Source organism: Haliaeetus leucocephalus, unplaced genomic scaffold (genome assembly GCF_000737465.1).
Source record: "Haliaeetus leucocephalus isolate CR32 unplaced genomic scaffold, Haliaeetus_leucocephalus-4.0 Scaffold317, whole genome shotgun sequence".
Classification (NCBI taxonomy): Eukaryota; Metazoa; Chordata; class Aves; order Accipitriformes; family Accipitridae; genus Haliaeetus; species Haliaeetus leucocephalus.
Genome location: NW_010972753.1, coordinates 2,683,790 through 2,702,500, shown reverse-complemented (window position 1 = coordinate 2,702,500; position 18,711 = coordinate 2,683,790). Strand labels below are relative to the sequence as shown.

The window sequence follows — 18,711 nt, the reverse complement described above, 5'->3', positions numbered from 1 at the left end:
GAGCTTTTGTTTTTTTTTTTTTTTTTTTTTTAGGATCTTTATGCCAAAGCTATACCCAAATTAGAAAAAGCTGTTGAGCATGGTAGAGGTAAATCAGTTTAGTTTTCTTTAACTAGCAATTTAAAATGTAGGACTGTACTATATCTTCTGTTAAAAGGGAATTCTATTAAGCATCATTATATATATAATTTCTAATGCATTTAAGACTACTTTGTTTGCACTGTATATCTGTTTAAATTTCCCTTGTAGGTCATTATGACACTACATTTCTAAACAATTAGAATACAAGACCTGCATTTATGTTGACCAATGTCACTAAAAATGACAGTTATGCAGGAAAAGAAGGAAAAAAAATCCTCACAGTTTCTACTCAGTTGGTAGTATTTGCTTGACCCAGCCTAGTAACTGAAACCTCCTGCAGTGTTTATTATTTGTTGCAAATGTTAGGTCTTTTGTTTGTAATGTTTAGCCTTTTCATTTTGGTTTGCTTCCTTGGATCTCCTAAGAATTTTGAATTAATCCAAAATAATTTATATTTATTTTTGTTTTTGGAAGCATCCTTTCATACTTAGGCTCATAAGGACTGAGCATGGATGCTATCTAGAGCTCATTTCAGATATTAGCCTCTTTTCCTTAAACTTAACAGTCTCAGTCTTTTGAACTCCTCTGTATGGAAGGTTTTTCATAGTTTTCCATTCCCCCATTGGACTCCCATCTTTGAGTGAGCTTTGTTTATGCTGTGTCTTTCCTTTGTTCTGTGATTTGTTTTTTGTACAGTGTTTCACTGAAACTAATTCTTGTTAATGTGTAAATGTAAGAATACATTTTGCAAAGTTTTTTATTGGTAATTTGAAAAAGATGTAATCGAGATGCAAAAGAGCAAAACAAAACAGATGGCCCAGGAGCAAAGGCAGAAGCTTCTATGAAAATTGGTAAATACAATACGATGTTCAGTTTCATTCATGTGTTACTAGAGAAGATCTCAAAGGCTTTGAATTTTATGCCAGCAAATCTAAAATGTGCATGATAGTTAAATGTGTTTTGATAACTCTTTATGTTTTGTAACAATTGCCAGCATGTATTGATGATTCCTTATCACAAAACCACTTTCACATTACATGAAAGCCCTTTGTTCTGACTACTTTTCAGAGGGCTGTGAATTTCTCCAAAACCCCCCTGCTGGATTTTACCCAAGGCTTGGTGTGATAGGTTTCGCTGGAATTGTTGGATTGTTTCTTGCTAGAGGTAAGTGGGAACCTTTTGAACTGCTGATGTTATGATTTTGGATAAATAATTTATTTGTGGTTTTTGGATACTAATTTTTAATGGTGATGTGTGAGATCTGACTTAACAGTACAAGCATGTTTTCTACAACGTTTCTCCAATTAAAAGGTGTGTAAGAACCATCAGTTATTGTTTATCAGTACTGTATTTGTTACTGGAATCTAGTCTTTGATCTTTTCCATTTCTAGCTTATTATAGCAAAAGTAGGAAGGGATTTTTTGTTTGTTTGGTTGGTTGGTTTTTTTAGCCTGCCATGGTTTAACTCCAGCTGGCAACTGAGCACCACACAGCTGCTTGCTCATTCCCCCTGCAGTGAGACAGGGGAGAGAGCTGGAAAAAACAAGAAGTATAATTTGTGGGTTGAGATAAAGACAGTTAAATAGCTAAAGCAAAAACCACGCACACAAGCAAAGCAAAACAAGGAATCCGTTCACCACTTCCCATGGGCAGGCAGGTGTTCAGCCATCTCCAGGAAAGCAGGGCTCCAGCACGCATAATGCTTACTTGGGAAGACAAAATGCCATCACTCCGAACGTCCCTCTTTCCTTCTTCTTCCCCCAGCTTTATGTGCTGAACATGACATCCTATGGTCTGGGATATCCCTCGGGTCAGTTGGGGTCAGCTGTCCTGGCTGTGTCCCCTCCCAAATCCTTGTGTGTCCCCCCCCAGCCTCCTCACTGGTGGGGTGAGAAGCAGAAAAGGTCTGGACTGTGTGTAAGCACTGCTCAGCCCAACACTGTTTCCAGCACAAATCCAAAACAGCCCCATACCAGCTACTGTGAAGAAAATTAACTCTATCCCAGCCAAAACCAGCACATGGCCTAAAAATCTTTTTGATTGCTTAAGTTCTTGATCACGTGTCACTGTAGAAAACTACAGAGGAATAAATTACGGTAAAATACAGAGCTTCCTGAACTATGATACATGTACAATTAGTTGTATATTCAAGTTTCTTCAAAGTATTGTGTGTCCAGGCACAGAGCTGCTGCAGATGGTGACATTCAGCAAAAAATACTTGTGAACTCTGGGTGTACTATAAATATATGCACGTTTTGTGCTATTGGAAAGTGATACAGTTAATTTCATCACACTAGTTGAAGAAACTAATATGTTTATGCTTTCATAGAAATAAATGTTATTTTAAGAAATGTTAAGTGTGAAAAAGTATTTTGTGTTTGTATTGAGATATTCTTAATACAGTGAAATGAAATACCACAAGAATAAAACTTGCAGGTAATGGCACTGTAAAGTTCTAGAATTTAAATACTAGTGAGGACTTGCTTTGGATAAAAATAGACTTTTGTGGGACCCGTACATGTTGAACAAGCTGGAAATGTGTGCTTGGCTATGTAGAAATGGAAAGCATTCTGTGAATATATGCGTTCCTCAAAATATTTGATTTTCCAGTGAAGATGATGAAAGCAGTATTTTTTTTCTAGCTTTTTGGTTTTTTTAAATGAAAATCAAGGTCTCCAACTTCACCCATTCAAAGTTCTTTCTCTTCAAATTCCTGCTGCTTGAGTTACGTGATTATGAATGAGAGAGGTTTCCAGCCTTTATGACTGTAGCAAAATGGGGCAGGGGGGAAGTGCAGTCTTGGGGCTGGATCTGAAAGGACAAGAGGGTCCTAAGTTTAATAAAAATAAAAATTCCTCATAATACAAACGTCTGATTTGTGAATCTTCTAGGATGGGAGCCATAATTTTGAAACTTTCTGTCTAGTTATAATTTACAACACTGGCTGTTATTTCTAGAAAATATTCAAACTGTAGGAGGAAGTGCCCCTTAACTTTGATGCTACAGAAAGTTAGAACTAAATATCCTTTTTTATTTTAATCCCTTCCCCACTTGGTCTCGCTGGAAAAATTGCTCCCTTGGAAGGTACAGATAAAATCTTCCAGGTTTAACTGTAACACTTGAAGATACAGCTGCCCACCAAGTAGAAAGTACGGTATTTGGAGTTTAATCATGTGAATATTGTGCGGTCATCCAGCTTGGTTTAAAACGCCTTTGGAGATGATTTGTTCTAACCTTGTTGAGTAGTACTGGAATGGATATGGGAGTATTCCTAAACTTCCTTTAATGGGTATCTCCAGCAGGTAGCAGCGTCTGGAAGGCATTAATACCTTCAGCTATTACATTTATTCCTAAAGTGATATTGTAGGCACACTGATAAGCTATCTGTAAGGAAGGTTTCCTCATTCCCAGAAATTACAACAAACATGTAATTTTTGTGGTGGTAAAGATGCAGTGAAGCTTGCCTTTTCTGCGCTTTCTTAGAGCTAATTAGTACCAAGTTCCCCCTAACCAAGACTAGCAACATCACACTATGAATGTCTCTTGTTTACTGCTGAGTTTCTCATCTCATCATGAGCATATGTTAGTGGAAACACTAAACGCTTCTAATATTTATTTCCTCTTCAAAATTCATTCTTCCTCTATTAGAAGCACGTGTGGCTTCACATATAGAACAGGCTGTTCTATGAGGAACAGAACTACTGCATCCTGACTCCTGTACGTCTGTTCTATGACCTTTTTTTCTCCTGTACTGCTTGCTTTTCTCCTTTACCTGCTCCCTTCTGTGTTCCTTTCTGACTGGATAAACTGCAGCATGCCCTGTAACTGATTGAGTGATGCATATTGTCACTGGCCAGCCAGGATACACAACCTGTGGCCAGCTGTGCTAAGAGGATAAACTTCTAAGGCAGTTAAATTATTTTAGACTTGTATAATTGAATAGAGAGTTCAAATTGATTAAAATGTTCAAAATTTGGTTGGGTACTGAGCAATAGGCGTATAGCATAACTGTAAGTACTTTAATTTAAAAGTACTTCCAAATGTTTTGCAAATTGCTACAGTGAATCAAGAAAAATTATTCATAAGAGCAGTTGTGGAAGAATCAAGATTTGTGAGTCAGGGTAACTTATAAAGTTTGTATTAGAATGTCTCTCGTTCTGCTTGCTGTATCAAAAAAATGCCATCCTAACCTTTCTTTGCCTGAGTTTTTCCTTTTAGTTTAGAAAAGAGTATCAGTTGGTTTGCTTCTCTTAAATATGTCTTAACTGTGGCTTTTATTTCATTATTCAGTAGTGAAAGAAATTATGTATTACTACAGTAAATATAGTTGTAAGGTAATTTTCACTATGGAAAGATGTTAATAAAAATATTCTCTTAAAAAAGTGAAAAGAATAATTATTGATCAGAGTAATCATGTTTCTTAAGAAACAAGTAGGACTGAACAGAAAATATGCTAAACTGTATTTGATAAAATTGTTTTGATTACAAATAAAAGGTTAGGGCCATTCAGCTGTCTTGGTTAACATAGACGCTAACAATGTTTTGGGTTTTTTGTTATGAAACAGGCTCAAAAATAAAGAAGTTAGTGTATCCTGCGGGTCTCATGGGTATTGGTGCCTCCATGTATTACCCTCAGCAAGCGGTTGCTATTGCAAAGGTCAGTGATGATACCTTTCTTTGGAGAAGTGTCTTTTACTTTGATTTTTGCCTCCTACCTTCAAATTAACTGGTAATGCATTTTTAAAAGCCATGTCAGTGTGCTTGGCACTTAACAAAATGATAGTTATTTTGCCAAAGAACATGCAATCTACGCTCAAAGACGGTCAGACATTCTGTTTCTTTTAGTGACTTTTTTTTTTCCCAAACATGTGGAGCAATGTCTTCAGTCAGAGGAGCATAATTTTCCTTCTGAATCTCTAACCTCAGGTAATTATAAATTAATGTAAATATGCTTAGTAAGTACAGTTTGCATGTTTACTTACAATACTAAGGAAGCCTGAAGTATCTTGAAAGCAAATGAAAATGGGCTTTGAAAGAAAAAAAAAAAGAGGCAGGGAGGTTCTTTAGAAAATCATAGGAACAACATTTGGAGATAAACATTATTGTTGGATAGAGTTTTAAGAAAGATAGCATGCACATTCTGGAATGAGGTAAGAATTCTGCTGAGAAAAAAGTTCAGAAAGAACTGAAGAGCCCAGACAATTGCTCATAGCCCCTACTGATGTCAGTTCATGTGCCTTGCTGTCCACACTTAGTTGTACTGGCAGATTCCTCAGTTCTCCACCACATTCTTTTTCAAATCCAGCTTTTAACCACTCACAGTGCACATGTTTTAGTGTCACAAATTCTTTGTATTTCAGGCTTTGGTAAATTAGCTATCCAGTTATTGGTGACTTGTGAATAACATTGAGATGTCAGGATGACAATAGATATTCCTAAGAACATATGATGTTATTTGAATACTGAAAGGTCATCGTCTTAGGGAGAGTCAAAACGCTGTGTTTGAACTCTGGCAGCATGGTGATACCCTGATCTTTGATGGAATCTTTTTTTAGTGCTTCCAGGATTCAGATGCTCTGAATACAGATAGTTCTGTTGACTTATTCTTAGGGAGTGAAAATTATGCAAGTGACAGGAAAGAAAAACATAAAAATTTAAGAAGCTTACACATTTCTGTTGGAAACTGTGTGTTAAAATTCTAGTTGCCTTCTGAACAGTGAAGTGGGAAGTGATTGAATGGTGTTCAAACTCATGTTATTGTTTTTAAAGAAGCTCAGTTCAGTCTTAACTATGGATTTGCTACTAACAGCTTCACAATACCATGTTTATTTTATGAAAACTTTGAAGTGCATGATTACCCTTTGATTAATTCACAGTTCTTAGTTTGACTGTAATGAAAAATCTGATATGGGACCATGAGCCTGAAACTTGATTGGAATAGGTTTAGCTTTGTTGACTTGGTCAGGACACTAGACGTATGAGTTTGGAAACCTCTGTGGAGAGAGTGATATCCTAGATACTGTTTTGGTTCCTCTAATCTCTCTCGCACTTTTCTTTTCTGAAAGAAGGAAAGTTTTAAGTGTATCAGATCTTACTATCCATAATTTTTATGCTTTAATCTGAAACTGGAAGCACTTTCCTCTCTAGTAATTACTTTGAAATGTTTCATAGGCCTTTCAAAAAATTTCTGTAAGCATAGAAAGGGATGCCTGCAGTACAAAGCTCACTTGCCAAGTTAATAGAACATTATAGGAAATACTCTGGATCATAAATTTTAGCTTTTTTATTTATTCTTTGTATTACGTTCTTTTTATTTTTCTTCCACATTTGAGTACTTAATCACTGCTTTTTCATTTACAGTCGTATAGTTCCCTTCATTTGGTAAACTTTCAGATTTGACCATACTTTAAAAGACTAAAAAAGTTTTGTGTGTGTGTGTGTGTTTGTTTTCCTTCCCACCTTTATTAAAGACTTTCCATTGAAGAGTTGGAAATAAACACAGCAAAATATATTTGCAGTTGAGGTACAACACTTGATGCATCTGTCTGGAAGAAAACTTTTTTCATTAATTAAAATGTATGAGTTGCTAAGTGAAGTTATGGCAACAGAGTTCATCATTGGTAATAGGTAGTTTTCAGACAGTATTCATCTAACTGGAGACAGAAGAAATGCACAGACTAATTTTTTTTTTCCTGCTTTAGTAATCATTCTAATAAATCACAAATTTGTAAGGGATTTATTGCCTCACTGCTAGTTTTACTTTAATTTGTATAACTTTGAACAAATGGTCAGACTGTATATGTGGTAATGGAACTGAATTTAATATTAAAGTTTATTTTGTTCTGCTGGAACTTTTAACTACTGTTTTGGAACTGTATTGCTTTCCAGCTAATCGTAATTCATTCAAAATATTTTGAAATTTACTGTGGCTTATCTTCCATCTGGAAAAAACATTCCATTATGAAGTTACTTAAATCAGTCTCTTTATCATTAGAATTATTTTTTGTTTCTTGTTATTAGAACTTCTCAAATTTCCTAAAGTAGTGTGTGTTACGCTTATCTTCTTGAAAGAAAGAAAAGCTTCCTAATATATAAGTTTGTTTATTTCACAACAAACTAAATTATGTCTTTTAAACCTATACCTCATCCCTTGCCCAGTTCAGTTCATAAGGCATAAGCAGTTGTACTGGCACAACTGAGAGCCTGACATGATTATAGGAACTGTGGATTGGAAAGAAGGAGTTGGGGTTCCTTGATCCATGTTTACTGCCGAATGAAATGCTTGTGAAATTGCACTATGACTACTTTCTCAACAGTATAAATGTAGAAGAGCCAGCAGATTCTCAGTTTATTTTCTCAGCATGCAATGTAGATAAAGAATTGCTAACCATAATTCTGCTCAATAATCTTGACATATAACATATAGTGTAGTCAATATTATACACTTATGGTGTGGAATTAAAATATGGCAGCTTGTTTACATGCACATTAGGCCTTAGAGACTGCTGATGCTACCCCAGTAGTGCCTAGTACGGGTGTTTGGGGCCAAAGGTCACTTTCAAACTATTTCAGAGTCCCTGTTGAGAACCACTCAATCTGACTTTTGAACTTGTTTGTTCAAATTTTAGCATACAAACTTACTTAGTGTTGCAGTGAACAGAGGTGGTATTTTAGCATGTTGTAATTTAACACAAACAAGCTGGAAATTGTTATCTTCCAGAAATCAAGAATTCCAGATGACTGAATGGAAAAAAACTTGTCCCTCTTTGAAAGGAACTCTTTGCATGAATGTTTGAGTGAACACTTTGAACAATTGAATGAACTGTTTGTATTATTGTTCCTTTATTTTCCTGGTTGGAACTGCCACTTCCAAGAATAGTGGTGGCAACTGCAGTACTCACCTGCTTCTTCTTCATCTGCTCCATGAGAAAGAGAGGTATAAAACACAAGCCTAACGTATGACTCTAGTGTTGTGTTCATGAGAGGATGCATTGGGTGGTTATAAAAATTACTTGGCTATGTTCCTGTAGACCCTGTAATTTGCAGTTTACAGTCTATCTAGAACTGTATTTTTCAACCCATGTGAATGTGTGCATGGGTCCCAGCGCTTGGGAGGTGTATACAGTGTTGAAACATGGTTTGACTGTGGCAGACTAAACTATCTGGGTTGCTGTACCTTGTGATGTAGCTACTTTCCTCCAGCAACATGAATGACCAGTTTTTCATCTAGTGCAATTCATAATTCACTTGATCGTATGACTCCTATAGTAAGAATATTTTTAAGTTTGTACTGTTAGGTATTTAGAGTGTGTTTTAAGTATTTTAATGGAGTATTTTTAAGCAGGAACAAGAAATGGCTTATGGATAGCTGTTGTTTCTCATTTTATGTTGATGGCTGTGTCCTCAGTAACATTGCAGACAAAACCCCCTCTGTTTGTTTGTTTATTGTGGTTATTTTTCAGTCCTGGTAGGTTTGTACTGCTTGCACAACTGATCACGCTATCTGTCCAGGTGAGCCATAGGCTCCTCTGACTTTCAGAACTAGTTTGTTGAAGTACTTGAGAATGAACACTCCTGATGCTAAAGAAGATGATAACTGTCTATACCTGTAATGTTTGAATTGAGGGATTTTGGAGATTTAACACATTCATCCTGGGAACAGTTGGTGTGCTTTTTTCTGATGCCCTTTATCACCTTCAAATATAGAGAAAACTCAGTGCATCATACCAACTTGTTTAAAACCAAAGTACAACTGTAATTGTCATATGTGGTGACAAATATGCTACATCTTTGCATTTAAAACAGCCTACATTTTGAATTTAGTTGTGACTTGGAAATGTAGTTGCTGATTTGGGTTTGTTTTCTTTTAATCCTAATTATTAAATAGCCTCTTCCGTAAAGTAGTAATGTGATCTCTGCCCAGAAGCATGTCCATTACCACTGTGGTACGTAACTAGTGTACTTAATTCTGTTCAGACAAAGGGAAGTGGTTCTTCACACCGTGTGTGCCCAGCGGTAGAACTCCTTGGCACAGGATGTTGTGGATGCTAAAAATTTGTGTGGAGTTCAAGGGGAAGTGCAACAAGTTCATAAAAGGGAAATTCCTTGGGCATTGTTATACACATGGAAATCACCTCTGGCTCAGGAAATCTCTGAGCAGTAAATTGTTGGAGACTGCAAGAGACTCAAAAATTTCATTCAGAAACTTTTTCAGAAACATCAGAAAACTCTTTCACAAACGTCATTTATGCTGCCCTGTTCTTATAGTTTTGGTTTTCCAGCTTTGCCTGCTGTGGAAGATAGGGTGATACCTTCTTATTTCTTGATTTCATAAGTCTTTTAGTTTAATAGCTGTCTAGCTGGGCAAATTGTCCATTTTTGCTGTTCTTTATTTGTAAGAAAACTGATAGTGATATGAAGGTGAGTACTGACCTGAGGCTGGAGCTGTAAAAACCTAAGACTCTTGAGTTTTAAACAATGCTATGAATATTACAGTTCCATATCATGTAAGGGGCAGGAGATAGTCTTTTATTAGACTTAAGGATTTTTCCTGTCGTAAAATGTACCTGTTGATATAATATAGCAAGCACAGTCTTTCCTAGCTGCCTTCTGTTTTGAGAGTTGACTGCTGGTTATTCATTACAGCCATCTATTGGCAAATTGGATCCCTCTTCTAAATAGCAAATAAAAAAGAAACAAAGGGGTACTCTTACTATTCTGTCAAAGCAGTGAAAATGTAAAATTGCAAAATAGTGACTAAGTAGGGGGGGGGTGTTTTGTCTTTAAAATGGGTATGGCCAAATTAAGAAATAAGTTGCATATGTTAAATCTGTTAAACATTGAATACAGAGAAAACCAGAATTGTTTCCATGCAGCATCATTCCACCCCTTTTTATACAGATGTATTTTCAGGTAGTCTTCAAATAGTTTTTTAGTAAGTTGGCTTTTCTTATTCTTCATGTGTCATTTTCTTTCAAGATGTTTATTAATGGTGTACACCCTAAGCTTGAACAGGAAGACGTTAAAGATCTTGTGTTTTGAGATTTTTTCCACTTAAACAAGAAGCAAAATAATATTTCCCAGGTTAAGTTCATACTTTCTGATATCTTTTCTTTCAAAGGTTGCTGGTACACACCTGTATGACTGGAGTCTTCAGGGATATATTGCTGTAGAGTCTCTTTGGAAGGATAATCCTAAGAAGAAGAAATCTGGGGAAAAAAGTGATAAGGTAAGAAGTCTAAGGAACTTGATTTCTAAATGTATAATCTACTAAGTGTTTATTAGGAGAGTTGAGAGTATTGTGATTGGGATGCTAGGGATCAAGGCTCTCACAGTCTTGATTATTTAAAAAAGCTAACTTCCTTTTTTTAAAGTAATTTAATTTGACAAGCTCCATCTTCAAAATCTCAATAACTTTTTTTTTTCATTACATATCTCCTTTTTGAAAGAGAGAAGATAGAATCTTGTTTCCAATTTATTCCCTTTTTGTTTTTTTCCTTTGAATGTTCATGAATATTTGCTCTAGCATGATGATGTGAGTGTGCTGCTCTATTAAATGTTACTATCTAGTCATAAAACCAGCAGCTTATAGAGATGCAGTTCTTGGGGATTTACTCATAGGTAACTAGCTGTGTGGTTTAATACTTACAGCCCTGTTTTAGGAAACCATGGTTTAATCGGTTCTCATTCAGAAGACTGCCAATAAAAATTGAGTTTCTTTTGAATCTGCTTTGAACCAGGCATCCTGGTGAGGTACCAAGCGTAGTCATTGCTGAAAGTTTCTGCTTTCTAGATTTCCAATTGTTAACGCTGTACGAGCAGTGAAACTAACATTCACATATGTGAATTTATCTGTTTAATTTTTTCTAGTTCGAATATCATTCATCTTTATTTTCTGTTCTACAAATAACTTTTTTTTTTTCTTTTTGGTCTGGCATTACAGTTCTGTGTTATGCTAAGCAGACTGATGTCTTGCCTTAGAGATGCCCGCATCTGATGACAGAGCTTTGTTTTCCAGAGTTTGGCAAGCACTGAGGTTTCTTTAAAACAGTGTTTTTGAATTAACATTGCTAATACAATTAAGTGAATGTCTGCCTGCTTATTTTCAGTTTTAGAATGGAGCAGCTTTCCCTAATCCCCCTATAGAGCATCAGTGATACAGTAGGATTTCCTCGCGTACTTCACCAGAGAAGGGAAGCCTTTTTTTCCAGCGCTCTTGTGGTCCATGCTTATACAGTACCACCATATAAGGCATGTGTGGCTTTAGTTACTTTAAATCTCAGTATCTCAGCAAGTGTGCTCTTCCATAGTTGATTTATAGTCCTCAAAGTAGTTGCACTGTATTTAAGTCATATTATTCAGTGTACATGAATGATTTCATCCTTGGTTTTGAGTTAGTGTTTGTATTGGTATCTAACTATTTGCTTATATGTTTGTGTGTGTTAAAGCAGTGTATATTAAGACTTTATATTAGGCTTTTTTTATATATATATAATGTATATTATATTTCTGTATAAAACCACAGACTGGTTGAGGTTGGAAGGGACCTCTGGAGGTCATCTGGTCTAGTCCCCTGCTCAAGTGGGACCCCCTAGAGCTGGTTGCCCAGGACCATGTCCAGATGGTTTTTTAATATCTCCAAGGATGGAGACTCTACAACTTCCCTGGGCAACCTGTGCCAGGGCTCGGTCACCCTCACAGTAGAAAAAAAATGTTTCCTGATGTTCAGAGGGAAGCTCCTGTGTTTCAGTTTGTGCCCGTTGCCTCTGGTCCTGCCACTGGGCACCACTGAAAGGAGCCTGGCTCCGTCCTTGCACCCTCCCTGCAGGTCTTTATGTACATTAAGATCCCCCTGAGCCTTCTCCTCTCCAGGCTGAGCAGTCCCAGCTCTCTCAGCCTTTCCTCATAGGAGAGATGCTTCAGTCCCTTCATCATGTCCATGTCTCTCTTGTACTGGGGAACCCAGAACTGGGCACAGTACTCTACTTAAACTTTGTCTGTAGAGTTGGTCAAATACAATATACAGCTGTAGTGAATTGTAGGATTTTAGTTTTGTATATCTGTAATTGTTTGCTTCTACAAATTGCTAGATGTTATGACTGGATAACAATGTCCAATAGAGCAGTACGCAGTGATGTCATTATGTTAAAGCAAATATTTATGAATACTCCTCCCAAAGAAATCGGAAATAGGATTCTATTTTGCTGCTTCAAATGCATTTTCCATTCTACAAAACGCTACCAAGTTTCAAAATAAGTGTGATGTGATTGATTGATTGAAGATTAGTACCGACTTGTGAAGAAGTAGGAACTTGTTTTAATGAATCGTTACATTATGTAATGTCTTGATCATAATTTAGAACCTGCCTTGAAGCTTCTGGAGTTAAGTATCTTAATGATGGGTTTGGTTTTTATCTACTAGACATTTCTGTTATCCCAGAGGAGCAAGCTGTCTCTGTAGTTGTACCTCTCTGATATAGATAAGCAAACTGACTTCTAGGAAATACATGTAGATGGCTCAGTGCGGCAGAGTGTAAGAGACCAGAGAATGGTGCGAGTTGATTGAATGTATGCCAAGGAGAGCCTGTTAGGTTTTTAGGGAATTTTTGTAACTGCTACTTAACGAAATAAAAGTTCAAGTGTGTAACGTAAATCTTCTCTAGTTTTGAATTCACTTCTAAACTCACTGCATCTTTAATTCCTGATTTCTGAGCAGCTATGCTTGTACTGTTGATAGAAACTGCTGCCCTAGCTGCAGACTACTTCCCATCTCTTATTTTAGTTGTTTAATGTAGCCTGGCAAAACTAACCGGTGATTTGAAAACAACTTTGAACCAGCAGAAAGTCTTGGACTTTTGCTGTGGACCTCCAGATTGAGCCATAGCTCACACCTGGTAACAGGTCATACAAGGATGACGGTGACGTATAGCTTCTTGGGTTGTTGTAAACCAGAAGTCCTATCTGACCAGAACATGGTATTTTCAACCCAGAGGCCTAAGACGTAAGGGGTATAGCCACTGAGAGAGAGATGTTTTGGAGAGGCAATTGCACTTGAATAGACTGCAGGTACAGGACTGAGTTCCCTAAGTAGGTGTAGGTGTGGGACTAGTTCCAAACAAGCTGGGTTGGAGAAATGCTCACGTCTCCTGTCAGTTGCTGAGTCTTATGGGAGTGGAGACTTTCTTCAGTGGATAATCGTCCTGTATTGGCCCTAGGCGCTTCAGTAAATGCACTTGTATAGCTCTTTGAATAAACAAAGGTTAGTTAATTGTACTGTACCTTTCCCAAAATCTAGGCTGTCAAAAATGATCTCAAAAAAATAGGCAACATTAAAATATTTCAGAAAGACAACTGACAGCCTAGTCAAAATTAGCTGAGCTTTTTATTTTATTGTGTTCCAGGCTTTCAAAAGGAAACACGTGGTTGTTATTGGAAGGCAAAAACTTTTGAAGCTTTCATCTTATTATAAGGCTTATTCAAGCACTTGCTACTTCAGCAGAAAAACAAACGACATGCAAAATTGCAGAGACCACTAAGTAAACACACTTCTTTCTCTTCCTCCTTGCAGAATCTTTAAATCACACCCCTTACTTGCCAAAATATGTTATTTGCACAAAGGAGCAAAGTGCCATTGAATGGTTTCCTCCTAAAGTTCATCTAATTGTTCAGATATTGTTAGTGTTAACTGTTGCCATTTAGCTTGATGGATTAGACAAGATACAAAAACCCTGTGACTCAAATGAAGAAGCACTACGCACTTTGAAATTGCTTGCATTTCAGATGTTCAGTGATCTCTTACCACTGGAGCATACAGCCTCATTGTTTTCTTGTCCTCTGAAGTTGTTGAAGGGAGGGTATTGTGTCCCTGGTGTCTAGAGAAGCCGAATAGCAGTTGTAAAAAGTCACATGCTTTCAAAGTCACTAGAATGTGGACTGAAAAGTATTTCTAATGGAAGAAGTCTGCTCTGAAACTTCTTTTTGTCTGTGCTGGTGAAGCCGTATAAAATACATAGTTGAGAATTTGGGGGGGGGTATGGCTGGGTTTGGGGTTTTTTTGTGGGTTTGATTTAATTGTTTTGGGTTTTTCTTTAAGGTAGCATTGTGATGTTCTATCAGGATGTGGTCAGTCACAGTTAATAATGAAAACTTCTACCTTTTTTAATACCTATAAGCACTGGTATGTCCCTAACATGAGATGTGAGAGGTGAAGTCTACCCTAGAAAAACTTTTTCAGTCTATCTCTAATGCTGTGTGGTTATACCAGTGCAAAAAAGTACTTTTTGTTCATACAGATAATTAGAGTCACCAAATCGGTATCAACTTTTCTAGCAAAAGAGTTTCTGTTTAAGTCGCATTTTTATTGGAGCTTTTAATGATACAGAAATGTCATGGAAGAAGATAAATACTTCTAACTATCATGTACTAAAATTGGCAAAGCATTCTAGGGTAGATTCTGGGACTTCTGTCTTGACAGCCCTGTGAAAGAATTGGGTTGGGTTTGTATCTTCATTTCTTATTATTGTACTAGGCAGCTAGATCCCTTAACTAGCGAAGGCAAATATAAATGTTATTCTTGAGGAGTTGTTACAGCAGATGTAACCCATTTTGTGAAACCATGCCAGGGCAAAAGATGTTATTTTTTGTTTTTGTGACATTCATTCTAGCGTTTTTCTGTTGCTACACAAAGGATTCTTGCAAATAGTCAAGCAATATATGGGTGGCTCTTCTTGGCTTGTGTTTGTTTGTTATGTTGCTCATAATTTGTTTGATAGTCATAGGTACCACAGCTGTGCATAACTTCATGTTTGTGCAGCAATATGTCATTAAAATAGATGTGGTATGTTAATTTTCTGAAGGTTTTATGAAACGAAAACCTGTGCCAAATTGAGGTCATATCAGCTGAAATCTGAGTTCTGCCAAGAAAGATGAATTCCAGGACCTTCTGCTGCTACGTTTCAAAACACTGTGGCTGGAGCCCCTCCATACAGCAAAGTCTGTCTGATCAAGTTTTGAATACAGTGTTTACAGTATAGCATTCTGGTATCCTGAAGCTGGCTTGTTGAAGGAGACAGCTCTTCAGGATGAAAGCCCTCTGCTAAAATTATGCAAGTACCATAAGTAAAAATCAGCGCATGTTTCATCCTTCTGGAAATAAAAAATATTTTCCTAATAAGGGACAGCAGGAGTAGTTATGCAGCTTCTGTATACATTATCTCGATATAAAGTGGACAACTTTTCTACTTCTTCCCCCAGGTAGAGGAGATGGTAGAAGAAACATAACCATCTTGTTGGGAGGCCAGGTATATTTTAAGGGTTTTATCTTCTGAAAATGTTTTGCTTACTTGACTGATCTTTACTCACAAGAAGTAATTCCACAAAAATGAGCAGAATTAGTATTAACACTTATGTTACCGGGTTGTAAATCTTCAGAGGAAGTGATAGTGAAATGGAAAATGTGTCTCAAAACTTTTTATCTTAAACTTAGTGTGCAAAACCTGTAGAGAATCATACCAACTTAGGCCTTTATGCGGTTTTTTAGAATGATGTGTTTGAAACCCTTTTAAGTAGCCCTAGGTGGCATCACACTTTCATCACTGGGGTTTTGCAATTATGAAGGCTAATGCCCTGCGTTGCCTTCAGTTAGTCTTTCTGAGTAACTGGTCCCTCTGCTCTGCCCAATAATATAGTTCATGCAAGATTATCTTTTTCTACATTTCTTTTTTTCTACACTTTTTGCCTTCCAGTGCCTACAAAAGTGTTGAACTAGCTGAACTGTTAAGCCAGTGAATTGCAGCTGCTTTTTTTTTTTTCCACATCAATCTCTGTTTAATACTGGCTGAGTTTATCGGCTTTAATACCTGTCCTTAGGTCAGAGGGATGGACGAACCGTAGCAGCTTGAGGATTTTGTGCAACAGCAGCATAAACTTAAGGACTGTGGTTTTCTATACAAAGGGTTACAACTTATTTACAGAAAACTGCTTAAAGATCAGTATTTCAGAGCCACAGTTCGATACATACCATGTGTAAGGTTCTAACAATCAGGTCCTGGTTGCCAGTCAGCTCACTTTATTTTCATGAAATGTAACCCTTTTGCCCTTCCTCTTCTGCCTTTGGTTTTGATGCTTCCATAATTTGTACTGTTGTATTGTGCTGTAGGGTTGTTAGCTCTCATATAATGACTTTGTCCTTAAGTGACAAGGGCATGTGTTAATGGCACCAAGTTGCTTAAACCCAGGTTTTGTTCCAGCCAGTAAGTTAATACATACTGAAACACATAGAAAAACAATTTTCTTCAGTTAGTTCTTACTTTCCCTTGTCTTTATACCACTCAAAGACTTTTGCTGTATCTTCAGCTATTCTGGATTCTCTCTATTCTCCCAACACTGAATTGGGCACCCATTGTTTTTACTGAAGTGGCCAAAATGTGAAAAACCAGAACAGCACTAGAGTTTTAAGAACACCTTCCTTTTCAGGTCTTGTTCCTTTCTTCATGTGTGTACTCTTTCCCACTTTGGTCCAGTCTGTAGTAAGATCTTGCAGAAAACTGATTTTTTTAATTTTTTTTTTTTCTGTCTGTCATTTCATTGTTTCAACAGCTTCAGAGATTGAGAGAAACTCTTGTGGCTTATTGTTTGGTTTTCATTCCTGCCTGGTCTGTTGATAGACACCATCTGTGACTTACCAATACTAATATATTATTTTTTTTACCTATAGATATCTATTTATCACACTTATAAATATGTAAATATTAAAAATCTATGTATATGGCCTTTGATTGTAACCTTTTCGTTGAAACTGTCAGAAGCATAAGAATGCAAAATATTTCCCTTTCTTCTGTGGGATAGAGCTCTGATGCGTGAACTCCTTGGGCCACCCAGATATATCATGGAGTGGTTGTGTTGAGCCAGAAAGTAGAAAAGACCATCTTGAATATGTGCCTGCTTGTAATTATGAGAGGGCATCATGGCACAGAGGAGGTCTGTCTTCCGGGTCATTGATCTAAACACATCTTTTGCTTCTGATCTGGCTTTGAGTGTGACTAGAGGGCTTTGACACTTTGTTGGAAAATTAGGTGTGTTTACTACTTCTGCCAGCTCAAAGGACGTGCTTTTCTGGCTACCCGTATTACTGCTTGATCAGTCTCACTCAAGCTCACTATTTACATAGTGGGCACATACAGGGATGGAGTTAAAAGAACTTCTTAATTGCTAATTCAGCAAATGAGTTTGTGTGAGGAATGACAGTTTAGCAGTAGATTGGCTTGAATTAAATAACTTCACAGATCTAGTGAAGACAAGCCCAGTGATGAGATCTACTGAGCTCACAGAAACAAAGGAATTGAGCAAGACCCCTGTTTTTCTATACGTGTGTGTGTGTGTTGCTTTGGGTTTTTTCCCTCTTTCAGGACAAACAACAAAAAAAAAAGGCTTACCTAGATGGCATTTGCTTTTTACAAGTTAAAACAAGCAAGTGGAAAAACATAGAACTCCCTGTGAACAATTTATTTCTAGTTCATTTGTTCGGAATTGAGTAATCCCTGAGATGAGGCATCATGAGTCAGATTATTCATTATAAATTGTAGTAAAATGTCATAACTTACAAGTTCCTGTAGAGGAAAATCACAGAATAGATCATTATTTTGAAGTGGGTGTGGTTTGTGGATGTGATTTCCTATACTATGACATATCCAGGGTAGTGATCAAAACAAAATGGGTTTTTGAAAGAAAGAATTACCTTTTAAAGGCCTTGCTAGGCATATTTTGAATAAGAAACTTAAGAATTATCTTCATGATTGAATCTTGATGTATTGGGTCCATATCTCCAGCGCAGGATATGCAGGGTCTCATAAACTAGGTGCCTTATTCATAAGTGTTTAACTTGTGCTGGGACATAAATTTGACCCATCCTGTGAAATGTTTATGTTTTCCAGGCTCTTCTGGCTTCTTTTGTTACATTTTCCATCACATTTAAGGCATATTGGTAAAATTATATTTTTAGAATAAAAAGAAAATGCCATTTAATCTTTATGTGTAGAATTTAAGAATAATTGAGGCAGGGTGCGACCTGTGATCATTTTATCCAACCCCCTGTTCAAAGCAGAGACAGCTTCGCAGTTAGATTTGGTGGCTAAGGCCTTGTGCAGTCGAGTGCTGAATATTTCCAAGGATGGAGATTCAAAAAGTTCTCTGGAAAACCTGCTCCAGTGCTTGATCAGTGGTGTGATACATTTATTTCCCCCCCCCCCTTAGATCTAATAGAAATTTGCCTAGCTCTTCCAAATATATACATGCCCATTAAGGAACTGTGGATAGCAATTAGGTTCTCCCTTTGTCTGGTCTTCTCCAGGCTGAACAGACCCACGCGTCTCAGCCTGTCCTTGTATGTCATGTGCTCCAGTCCCCTAGCCATCTGTGTGGCCCTTTAAGTATTTTTTTTTTATTGATATCTATTTAAAACTATAATCAAATGCCTGTTCATTACAGCATACTTGGCAAATACATAGACCAGACGCTCTAACAAGCCTCTCTTTGTTCTTTGATTTCTATCATTTATTTCGGGGAAAGTGTGAAAACACTCTCTCAAAGGATATGTACTAAAAGAGACCTATTGTATAAATCTACGCAGAATTCA

General features: G+C 37.0%; 1 protein-coding gene across 9 annotated transcripts in view; it reads left to right on the top strand.

The window, feature by feature from the left end:
* The window catches only part of APOO (apolipoprotein O), a 47,626-nt gene that overhangs the window by 9,626 nt on the left and 19,289 nt on the right, over window positions 1–18,711 (top strand). For 8 of the 9 annotated variants that reach the window (XR_774587.1, XR_774588.1, XR_774592.1 and 5 more), the window contains exons 4-7: window positions 34–88; window positions 1,150–1,245; window positions 4,647–4,738; window positions 10,202–10,309. Coding sequence is in view for 2 of the 9 variants with exons in the window: in XM_010571295.1 (XP_010569597.1) it covers window positions 34–88; window positions 1,150–1,245; window positions 4,647–4,738; window positions 10,202–10,309 (351 nt within the window). In the remaining 7 variants the exon portion in view is untranslated. Of the gene's footprint in view, window positions 1–33; window positions 89–1,149; window positions 1,246–4,646; window positions 4,739–10,201; window positions 10,310–11,189; window positions 11,335–18,711 lie in introns of those variants that run through there. The other variant, XM_010571296.1, reaches the window with a different exon arrangement.